General features: G+C 44.2%; 1 protein-coding gene across 1 annotated transcript in view; it reads right to left on the bottom strand.

Moving 5' to 3' along the window:
• The window catches only part of AK5 (adenylate kinase 5), a 161,646-nt gene extending 150,711 nt beyond the window's left edge, over positions 1-10,935 (bottom strand). The window contains exons 1-5 of the mRNA XM_065409668.1: positions 10,876-10,935; positions 7,901-8,087; positions 6,311-6,478; positions 2,937-3,106; positions 2,719-2,832 (exon numbers count right to left, since the gene is read on the bottom strand). Of these exons, the coding sequence (XP_065265740.1) occupies positions 2,719-2,832; positions 2,937-3,106; positions 6,311-6,478; positions 7,901-8,087; positions 10,876-10,935 (699 nt within the window). The remainder of the gene's footprint in view (positions 1-2,718; positions 2,833-2,936; positions 3,107-6,310; positions 6,479-7,900; positions 8,088-10,875) is intronic.
• Between the last annotated feature and the right edge of the window lie 1,178 nt (positions 10,936-12,113).

Raw genomic sequence — 12,113 nt, 5'->3', positions numbered from 1 at the left:
TCCGATCCCTACTCTCTAGTGTATCTACCACGCCCCCTAGTTTAGTGTCTTCGGCAAACTTGCTGAGAGTGCAGTCCACACCATCCTCCAGATCATTAATAAAGATATTAAACAAAACCGGCCCCAGGACCGACCCTTGGGGCACTCCGCTTGAAACTGGCTGCCAACTAGACATGGAGCCATTGATCACTACCCGTTGAGCCCGACGATCTAGCCAGCTTTCTATCCACCTTACAGTCCATTCATCCAGCCCATACTTCTTTAACTTGGCAGCAAGAATACTGTGGGAGACCGTATCAAAAGCTTTGCTAAAGTCAAGGAATAACACATCCACTGCTTTCCCCTCATCCACAGAGCCAGTTATCTCATCATAGAAGGCAATTAGGTTAGTCAGGCACGACTTCCCCTTGGTGAATCCATGCTGACTGTTCCTGATCACTTTCCTCTACTCTAAGTGTTTCATAATAGATTCCTTGAGGACCTGCTCCATGATTTTTCCAGGGACTGAGGTGAGGCTGACTGGCCTGTAGTTCCCCGGATCCTCCTTCTTCCCTTTTTTAAAGATGGGCACTACATTAGCCTTTTTCCAGTCATCCGGGACCTCCCCCGATCGCCATGAGTTTTCAAAAATAATGGCTAATGGCTCTGCAATCTCATCCGCCAACTCCTTTAGCACCCTCGGATGCAGCGCATCCGGCCCCATGGACTTGTGCACGTCCAGTTTTTCTAAATAGTCCCAAACCACTTCTTTCTCCACAGAGGGCTGGTCACCTTCTCCCCATATTGTGCTGCCCAGTGCAGCAGTCTGGGAGCTGACCTTGTTTGTGAAGACAGAGGCAAAAAAATCATTGAGTACATTAGCTTTTTCCACATCCTCGGTCACTAGGTTGCCTCCCTCATTCAGTAAGGGGCCCACACTTTCCTTGACTTTCTTCTTGTTGCTAACATACCTGAAGAAACCCTTCTTGTTACTCTTAACATCTCTTGCTAGCTGCAACTCCAAGTGTGATTTGGCCTTCCTGATTTCACTCCTGCATGCCTGAGCAATATTTTTATACTCCTCCCTGGTCATTTGTCCAATCTTCCACTTCTTGTAAGCTTCTTTTTTGCGTTTAAGATCAGCAAGGATTTCACTGTTTAGCCAAGCTGGTCGCCTGCCATATTTACTATTCTTTCTACACAGCAGGATGGTTTGTTCCTGCAACCGCAATAAGGATTCTTTAAAATACAGCCAGCTCTCCTGGACCCCTTTGCCCTTCATGTTATTCTCCCAGGGGATCCTGCCCATCTGTTCCCTGAGGGAGTCAAAGTCTGCTTTTCTGAAGTCCAGGGTCCGTATTCTGCTGCTCTCCTTTCTTCCTTGTGTCAGGATCCTGAACTTGACCATCTCATGGTCACTGCCTCCCAGGTTCCCATCCACTTTTGCTTCCCCTACTAATTCTTCCCTGTTTGTGAGCAGCAGGTCAAGAAAAGCTCTGCCCCTAGTTGGTTCCTCCAGCACTTGCACCAGGAAATTGTCCCCTGCTTACACTAACTGCAATTTTATTATAAAAAGATATTTTAAACGTCTACTGAAAACGAAAACTGAATCAAGGAATGATGATTCGGACTAAATTTCTTTTCTTTTTTCAGTTTCAAAAATAATTAACATTAACCACAAACTTCTCCTTTCTTAATTTATAAGCAAATGTAGCTGGCAGTCATCAACTGTTTTCCATAATAACTATTTTGTCAGTTTCTTTTAATTTTCACAATTTGATTTTCTGAACTTCACACAGAATTATACCTTATAAAAGAGCAATAATGAAGAGCCTCATTAGGCTGCTTTCTTTTTGTTACTTCTATTGAGGAAATTCCATTTAGAATTCAAAGTACAGAAATGATAATTAGTGCTTTTAGTGATTGTGGAGCACTCTGAAATGGTTTGCTTGAAAAGCATGCTAGAAATGCAATATTGAATTGTAACCTTTGCATATTGCCATAAGGAAATATTACATGTTACAGTGTTTAACCAGAAGATTAAATAACATTTTTTCCTCACAACACTGCACCCAAGTGGAAATTACATTTACATATTTTAGATTTACTTATATACATGTCTACATACACGTCTATGTCATCCTGATAGACTCTGTATTTTACTACGCAATCATTTTATCTGACTAAATTGATTTCAATAATCAGAACTAGGCAAGCCAACAGACAACTATTTCTAAAATGAGATGACCACTACTGGATTAAGTGAGCTCACAAAAATGCAGGCAATTTTAATCTTAGCATTTGTTTCCGTCTTTTCAGCACCCCAGAATAACCTTGAGACCATTCCTCCTTGATTGTGAAGGAATTCATTGATTGCAATGTGTTTCTCTTAATTAACATTTAAATTGTACAATTAAATATTAAAGGATAACTTTTTCCCCTTCCTAAATGATTAATGTATGAAAATTGTTCTATTTTTTCCCCTTGAACTTGGGAGGATTTTCATTACATCAGCAGAAGGTTAGGCTTATTTGGTTCCACTATCACATTCTGTCTTTTTACAGAATTTTCTGTCTTCATACTCTAAAGTATATGCCAAGAAAGTGACCTTTTGTCAACTGTAATTATGTATTTTAAAAGATTTGAAGAGCAATGCTGAGAATCTGCTCATTAATTTCAAGAAGCTTAACAATGATATGAGACACATAAGTTTTCTTAAGAATAAAGACAGTCTCTTACTTGGTCCTCAAAGGAGAGTGCCTGTGCAACGTCTCTTGGAAATCCATCAATAACTATACCTTCTTCATCAGGAATCTGCATTAATCTCTGCTTTATCTCAGTTATGGTTGTTTCCTTTCATGGAGAGAAATAGTTTTAAAAGTTTTTTGGTGATGCACATTAACGCAGCATGTAAAAATCTTTTACCAAAGAGAAGGTATTTCTTAGGTGAGTTGTACCTGAGGGGCCAGTTCTCCCGTAGTAATTATTTTAGCAATTAGACTCCATTTTCTATTGCTGCTTGTATTGTGGATCTTCTTCCTTAACAATTCACCAACTGATATGTATTCAAATCCATAACGTTCTGCTATTTTCAAACTTTGGGTTCCCTTCCCACTTCCTGGGCCACCTATTGTAAAAATAAGCAAAAAATGGTGCTTTCATTTGGAATGTCAAATTCACTATGACATCTCCCAGTGTACTATCAAATCAAATCCTGCAGATGTTTCATAGTTAACACTCTCATCAAAGTCAGTGGAAGTGGATCTATTGCGGGACCGAACCTAAAGTTAACAATCTAAAATAAAATATCTGCATGAGTCAAAAAAACAGATGAGCTTGTTCTTTCTGGGCCCGATTCTCCATTCACTTACCTCCCTTTACTAACCTCTTTAGTGGAGCTTTTCCTGGTTTATACTAGTGTAAGGAAGAAGAGTATCAAGCCCTCTTCTGCATTTCGGTTAAGGAAAGCTATTACTAACAGAATCCAAATGGAGGGACGGATATTCTGATGACCTTATTCACATTAAAAATGTACTTTAGTCTACAAGTGGTCGCACTTAAGTCAATGGAACTACTCATGGAATAGGAGTATCAATGTCTATTCCTATGTCTGCAGAAAATTCTGGAGTTTGTAAAATTAACATACTTTAAAATGTTAAATGAGTGGAGAAGGTATAAGAGAATTGGTATATGTAATGATTTCTGTCCTATACACTTCAGGTACCCCAAGAATTTAAGAACCATTCAGAATTAGTTTTATCCTTCTGTGTACTTTTAAAAATAAAGTAATACAGTGGAAGCAAATACAGTAATTCCCCATTCAATGTCCTCTCACTTAATGTTGTTTTGATCTTACATCCCTGCTCAATTACAGAACATGCTCCATTTAAAGTTGTGCAATGCTTCGCTATAACGTCGTTTGGCTGCCTGCTTTGTCCACAGCTGGCAGCCCCACATCAGCTCCCCTACGCCGCCCCCCACAGCACCTCCAGCCCGCTGGCAGACCCCACGGATCAGCGCCTTCCCCCTCCTCCCCCTGCCTCCTGCCCGCCGCAATCAGCTGGCTTGTGGTGTTCAGGAAGGAAGGGGGAGGAGCGAGGACTCGGTGCGCAGGCTCCCCCTCCCTCCCCTGCCTCCCGAACACCGCAAGCCAGCTGATTGCCGCAGGCAGGAGGGGGAGGGGGAGCCTGCGCGCCGAGTCCTCGCTCTTGCCCCCTCCCTCCTGCCTCCTGAATGCTGCAAGCCAGCTGATTGCTGTGGGCAGGAGGCGGGGGAGGGAGGGGGGAGGAGCGAGGACACGGCGTGCGGAGTAAAGGGGGAGGGTTTCACTCTTATCTTCAGGGAAAACTTTCCTTTGCCATGAAACACATAATAAAAAGGAAGTGCACACAGTCCTGTATTTCTATGCTTTCATCTTAGTTTTGTGCCCAAAAAAATAATTAAGCCACAAATTATTGGGTATCAAAGGTTCACAACCTTCTCATATCTGAAGTAAGTTTTTATCAGTCAGAAAATTACCTTTATACCAAACTGATTTATGAAACAATGAGGAAAAGTTCAGAGAATAAAGTTAGGAGGACAAGTACAAAATTATTTCCCATGTCAAATAATTATCCATTTTCCTCTTTTGCAGATTTGATGTTTCTTGGTATGACTTAAGTTGACAAGTGTGTTTACAAAGAGGGAGGAAGTTGAATTTGGTTGCTATTTTTTGGATAATGTAAAGAATTTGAAAGTAGCTGTTATACGCCACGTGCGACAGAGTTTCCAACAGAGGATTCTTTTCCTGCTAAGCTTCAGAGCCATTCAATGGGGGCAAGTCAGCCCAATGGCTGAAGTAGCTTTTGTGGGCTGCTTACATAGTTCCCCTTTAGATGGGAAACAGAAAGATCTTCACAGCACCCATCCCCTGCTCCTTACATGCCGTCAGGCAGGAAGCACGCGCTGAGTAGAACTCCACTCTGTTCCAGGAGTGCACACTTACTGTGCATTTCACCTACATCCAGTCTTCACCCACTTTACTTGTGCAATGGAACCACATTGATTCCACTGCATGAGGGCCTTCCATGGCCACAGAGTAGAGAGGCCTGGATTTGCTCCCTTATGAAAAGGACGGCCATCTATTTGTTAAAATAAGAAAAATAAAAGGCATTTGTGTTACTTCTCCATCTGCCGAAGGTCATAGAGCTCAAAGAATATGAAGGCTCTGGAATTTCCCCATGTTTTGATTTCTGCATTAGAAAGTAGGAGCAACAGGCTGAGGAAAACACCATTGTCTAGCAGTCCTATGAGGGGTATGCACCAGTAGCTATGAAAATGTAATGCTTTTTTGTTTTATGTGTATTGCCCTTTACATTTCTAAGAACTCTCCCTGTGTGCAGAGTTCAGCAGACATTTTGTTCTCAGCGCTTCTGCTGTACATCGTAGAGGAGACACACACATTATCCTCTCTCATGGAGATTGCATTTTGTTCCCTTTAATATAAGTCCTTTTAGATTCAGAATCTGATTCTTGACTGCTTTGCACCTTGTGTAGTCATTTACACATATGCGAAGTAAGTGCAAAATGGGCACAAAACACTACCACCAGTGTAAGTGAGAGAAGTCTGATTTGGCAGCAATTTACACTCATTTTGCACAGGTATAAATGATTAGATATGGTGCAAAGCATTGGAGAATCAGGCCCTGATATGGCATTTGAAAATCAGGCCCTCTTGGCATTTGGAAATATAACACCCAGACAACAAAAAACCTAATCCAGACAAGTGAAATGCAAATGCTTCATGTCCACTGGACAAACTATTGACCTGGATTTAAATTATAGGCATACTGAGTGATTAGCATATTTTACCTGAGGTTGAAAATTATTAGTTTGCTTGTAAATGCCACTAAGCAACAAGCAATGATGAATTTTATGAAAAGTGTGTAAATAAGTAGTTCATTCTTACTGATGACACAACTGGCTGAGTGTAGCTAGAGATGAATTTATCAAAGTAGTGGGCTGAAGAGGCACGCTTTCACTCAGGCAGGATATGCTGGTTATTTAATGCATCGAGGAGTTTTAAGCACAGGTCACATGAGACCAGGGATCTAGTTTATCTAATTTTACAGGTGTTTCCTTTTTTCCCTTTTCTGTGGACAACTATACTTTCTTATCTGGCAACCAAACCTGAGACATAGTTTGCACTTGGACCATATTCTTTCCCTAACCTAAGTAGAAAGTTTACATTTAAACACTGTAGGCATCTGATTTATTTACATTATAAATATCAATAAAGAGAGAATAATAATACGGGTTTGTCAAACAACTGACCCTCACTTTGCCTTCATACCTAAGACAAGGATGATTTTTGGTCGAGGTCTTGTAGGATCAAATACATCATACTCCTCAATTAGCTCAGCAGTTTCAGAAAGATCTGTGTCACTTTCTATGGAGAATTGGTGGATTGGAGGGAGTCGGTCATATCGTCGATAAGGAAAGTTAGGATTGTCAGGCATCACTGCAAAACAATAAAATAAATGGGAAATAGTGGAAATAAATAGCAAAGTCAACATTACTTGCATTTTTTTATTAAATGAGGTTGACACAAAGAAGACTAGTGTTGCTATATTAAGAAATATAGTAGTAACAAAATTTCTTCAATATCTCAAATGCTATTTTACTTACTAGAAGTATTGGGTATTGAGTCTCTCCACTCAGCTGGTTTATTCAATTTTAAACAACTAGTTCTTAGTTTATAAGATATCTTTAGTGTCTTTTGAAATTTACAAGCTTGCATTTATGGTAAAATACTTTTATTCTTCAATGAAAATCTGTCCTCGCAGACAGCAGGAAGGCACAAGCGTCTGAGCAGATGGCCCTCCTCATCTCCTGTAGATCCCCTGGGATCTATGATTTTGTGAGTGGAAACTTTTTTTATGTTGCATACAGATATTGGACAGGAGGAATAACTATGGCAACTTGAAAAGGAACTAACTACTGATCATTAATGTTACTAATATATGAATGGCATGTATTGATATGACAGATTTAGATGTACTGAGAAACATCAGTTCTAAATCATTCCTTCATCTACATTATAGTTAGTAAATTAATGTACAGCTCGAATAACTGCTTAGAACATACAGGGACAAAATTTCAGTTGGTGTAAAGCAGTGTAGATCCACTGAAGGCAATGAGTGTGTGGCTCATGAGGACCAGTTAAAGACCTGGCCCAAATACTGTCAAGATCAGAGGCTGAATTATGTCTATGTGTAGATGTGTTACTCTCCCACAATGCAGCGTATCCACACAACAAACATTCATCGTTTAGCTGCAGGATTATGGTGGCCAATTATGGCATGGTCAAGAGTGCTAGCAGCCAGGGAAAGAACATGTGTGTGCATCAGCAGAGCTGCAATTTCCTATGTGTCAAGCACCAGGATGCACCTTTTCAAATGTGTTGGCAAGGGTTGCATCTCCAAGCACTTCCCCATACACCAGTTGAGGCATAATGCCTCCAGGAACCATGGCTTTGACAACACACTTCTTCCCCCTCTGCATCAAACTACTTCATCATAGGAGGCATAATTTTGATCAGTTTCCCCCCTACGTAACAACCATTATGAGAAAACAAAACAACCCACCCACTATTACAAACCAAAAAATAACAAACAACCACTCTTGAAAGTAGTTTTTAAAATAATTAAATAAATTACCATTTCAGGTTTAACTGGTCATTAATTGCTTGCACATTTGTTTAAAATATTTTGGCGTATATATGTCTGTAGTTCTACAACTTTCCCCCCAAAGAAGTGTAACATCTAATTTGTCATAGCAGTACAAGATAACTTGTGTAAATATACATTTTTAAAATAGTGGATCTGAAACTGCCTAATATTACACTGATACACAAAATATTCAGCTCTAGGATATACATTACCATTCCTGAAAAAGGATCTTCTTGATTGTCCTCCATTGAGTGGGGGTAATGTCCTCTTTTCTTGACTAACAAACGTGTCCCATTTCACTTTTTCTGACCCTCCCAGTTCCTTCACTTTTTGTAAACATCCTTCCAAATATTCTATTGGGTCATCAGGTTTGTAACACACTAATCCATTCAACAGACTCTGAAACATAACATCCAAAAATAAGTTATAGTTCCAAGGTTATGAAAATAAACACTAGCTTGTATTTTGAATTTAATTTTGTTGCACCCATTTCTGCATTCCCTGCACCCCCAAAACCTCCAGTTCAAGTCAATGTTTGGGATATACAAGGAATGTAGGATTTGGGCCTACTGAGGGCACTAATATGACTTCGAACATAAGGCTCCTTGGTATGTCTTTATTTACCTGTTTACAAATGGAATGAAAGCAGAAAATAGTAACAAGTTTTCTTTAATCTTTCTTAGAACTACATCTCTGACTGGCAAATATATATAGTGTTTCTTGTATTAGCTATATAAGCCCCAAAGTTTATGTTTTCTAGTTTACTTGTTAGTTCAATAAAAATGTATAATTTTCTGAAAAACCAATATGACGACAAGCATTTTGCTCATATTAATGTTTGAGAGACAACACCATAATAAAAACTAGATAGATCTTAAAAGCCCTGACAGGTGCTCAAACATCATGTTGATGGATGTGGTATAAGAAGCTGAACTGACCACCAGCTATAGTCATTTAGAAAATGTCCATTGTGTAGTATTAATTGTAGTATGCACTAATTGGTGCAGGATAAATGTGTATGTAGGGTAGGGTGAGATGTTATAACCACCTCTGGAGCAGACAGGATTGTTGTTTATTAGTAAAAGGATAGGATTTGTTAGTGAAAGATGGACCATTACTTCCAATATGGCAATTCCTACTCTTAGCTTTTAACATATGCTTTAGGATGTAGTCCTTTCCATTGCATTGTTCAGCTTTCCCTGATTAATGTGCATAAAATTGGGTGCTATAGTTGAAATTAGTATAATACATGAAATACCTTACATTAATGTTTCAATATTTCTCCAAGTGTTATTTTAATAGCTACAGTTTATATAGTTATTTCAATGTTGCTTTTATATGCATTTGCATTTATAATATCGTAAATAATTTGTATGCATGAGTTACACCTTTTGTAGAATCAAATAACTGAGCATTGCAACTATGTACCTATTCCTGTGGAAGAATGCATACCTTTGTGGTACCAGAGCCTTCTATTTGCTAACACAAGTCTTGCATCTCTCTAGGTGCACAATTGCCTGTATCCATAATTAAACCATTTATTTTGTAAACTTATGAATAAAACATAAACATAGCATTTGCCCTATATATATATGTCTTTTCAATCATTCATAGGGAAAGCCTTGTTTCAAATAGCCTAAAAATAATATTTTCATACAGATCAGACAGGAGATGGTTTACTTGGTGGAAAAATCCACATTGTACTGGAAAAAGCAAATTACTGTTCATTGATAGATACACCAGGTAGCTTACACTAAACCACTTCAACAATTTTATGTTTAAAAAACTCTCATTACATAGTCTGGGTTATCGATCAGTCAGTGAACTGAGCTCTTGAAAAATGGATGATCATTTATGCCTGAGTTCCTAGACAATCATTTCATTTTTCTATAGAAACTCATTGGGCATATGGGTTTTATCTATGTGGGTTTTTTTTTTTTTTAACCTGATTTTTAAAAAAGGGTTTGGTCACACACGACGTTTTCTACTGTTGGCTGAAGGACAAAATGATCAAGGAAGAGATAATAATAGCATGCACATTACGCCTTCCATCCAAGGCTGACAAAGCGCCCTGGAGTTACGTGGAATATGTGACTGACACACTCCTGTTCCCTAGCTCCCGATCGCTCCGCGTTCCCAGCCCACCCAGGGACGGCTGCTGGCCAGGCTGGGACCCGAGCCCTGAGCGGAAGGGCTGGGGGATGTTTCAGAGCTGCATGAGGCAAACCCAGCCCGGTCCGAGGAGCCAGAAAGCCCGTGTTTGCAGCGGGGTCACCTGCCGGGCGGCCCCTGGGCCGGCGCTGACTAGGCGGGAGCGGGAACGCCCCACCCGGCCCTTCTCCAGCTGAGGAATAGGGTCGGGCGGCGCGGAGCTGGCCGCAGAAGCGCAGCCCAGATGCCTTCCCGGGCCCTCGGGCTACCCGAGCGGGCTCCGTCCCTGCCAGTCTCTCCTGGCTCTGGGATGCGGAGCGGACTCCAGTCTTCTCCTCCCGGCTCCCGCCCAGCCTAGGACCCCGCCGGCCCTGCCCCCACTCCGGGCACCCCTTGGCTCCCTCTCTCCTCATTCACCCCCCCACTCCGGGGGCCCCTTAGCCCCCTCTCTCCTTCCCATCCTGCCCCCACTCCGGGCACCCCTTGGCCCCCTCTCTCCTCATTCCCCCTTCCCCCACTCCGGGGGCCCCTTAGCACCCTCTCTCCTTCCCATCCTGTTCCCACTCCGGGCACACCTTGTCCCCCCACCCTCCTGCCCATCCTGCCCCCACTCCGGGTCCCTCTTGGCCCCCTCTCTCATTTCCCCCCCTTCTGGGCACCCCTTGGCCCCCTCCCTCCTTCCCCCAATCCGGGGGGCCCTTGGCCCCCCGTCTCCTGCCCATTCCCCTCCACAACCCCCTCTCTCTCCTGCCCCCCTCCACTCCAGGCCCCCCGTCTCCTGCCCCCGCCCCGCTCCGGACCCCCCTTGGCCCTCTTTCTCCGGCCCCCGCACTTGGCTGGCTCAGTCCCCACTTCCCGCGCTGGGGTCCGGCCCAAGGCACAGGAAGGGAGCTGGCGGGGCCGGGGTCAGACGGGCTCTCGGCGCCCCGGGATGGATCCGGCGGAGTCAGGCGGGTTCGCCCCGGGGATGCGGCCCCCGGAATCTGTCCCCTGCCCGGGCTTGCTCCGCGGGGCGGTTACTGGGCTCCGCCCTTACCTCGAAGAGCTGCGGGATCTCCCTCCGGGCCAGGTACTCCTTGGCATCGCAGGTGTTCATGCCGCCGGCTGCCGGGGAGCGGGGCGACGGCTCCACGGCTGCTGCTCCTCCCCCGGCCCCGGGGAGCCTCCTCTCTCCCGTGTCCACGGCAGGAGCCGAGGGCTGCAGCGCGGCGCCGGCTCAGGCCACTGGCTGACCGCTCCGCAGGGCAGAGATGAGCGAGAGGAGGCAGAGCCAGCCCCTTCCCCAGCTCCCCTGAGCACCGCTGCTGCCGCCCAGCCGTGTGCCGCGCTCCACAGCTCAGGCTGGCAGGGTGAGTGGGTGGCTGAGCAGCGCACACCCCCTCCTGCGGGCTGCATAGCGCGCACGGCACGGCCCCTTTCAGGGCTTCCGGGCACCGCTAGGCAGCCAAATGCGGCCACTTTACCGCTGGGTTAACCTGACCGTGACAGAGGAGATCCCCCCTAGCCCCAGTCCCCCTCCCCGCTGTACCGATCTGCCAGGGCACGTAGTCTGCAGGCGGGGAGGAGGGGCACAGGGTCCGCTGGATCGAAAGCGATTCCAGCAGACCACAGTCGTCAGGAAAGTTTCATAGGCTGCAATGCAGCCAGTGCAGATTGCAAGCCAAGTCCAGGACACATAGCACGGGCACCAGCTGAGCTTCCGACCCCTGGCCGTAGTACTCAGTGCAGTTAATGACACACGTGTGTAGCGGGGACACAGCTGTTACTGGGGGCCTCCGGTGTCATCCCGGAATGGGAAATCATCGCTTAGTTATTGCCGTCATCAGAAAATATATCTGAGCCATCTGCGTGTGAGTGGACGGTTGAGAATGGAGGAAGGGATGTGAGTGTGCCTGTGTGTGTCTGTGGCTGAGCCGGCGTATGAACGTGTTTGTGAATGCGTGCCTGTGGTACTGAAGAGATAGGGAGAGGGAGGTACCTGTAGACATGGTGGTGAAGTCCATGTGCACTTACCAGTGAGTAACTACCTCAGTTCCAGTTAGATCTCCCAGCGCTTCCCCTCCTTTATGTCATCGATGATCCCAGTCAAGCCCTTGGGACTCTTTAGAATAAGCTTTCCAGACTGGGTGAGTGCCAAGGTGAGGAAGGGTTATGTTCACGTGCAATCTTTGCTATTGGGTCAAGGCAGCCTAGATACACTTCTTAGGACTATCAAATGCTGCAGGTCACTGGTTCCTTTCAGGGGCGGCTCTACCTTTATTGCCGCCCCAAGCT

This window comes from Emys orbicularis, chromosome 8 (genome assembly GCF_028017835.1).
Source record: "Emys orbicularis isolate rEmyOrb1 chromosome 8, rEmyOrb1.hap1, whole genome shotgun sequence".
In the NCBI taxonomy this organism is placed as follows: Eukaryota; Metazoa; Chordata; order Testudines; family Emydidae; genus Emys; species Emys orbicularis.
This window is presented reverse-complemented; position numbering and strand designations above follow the sequence as displayed.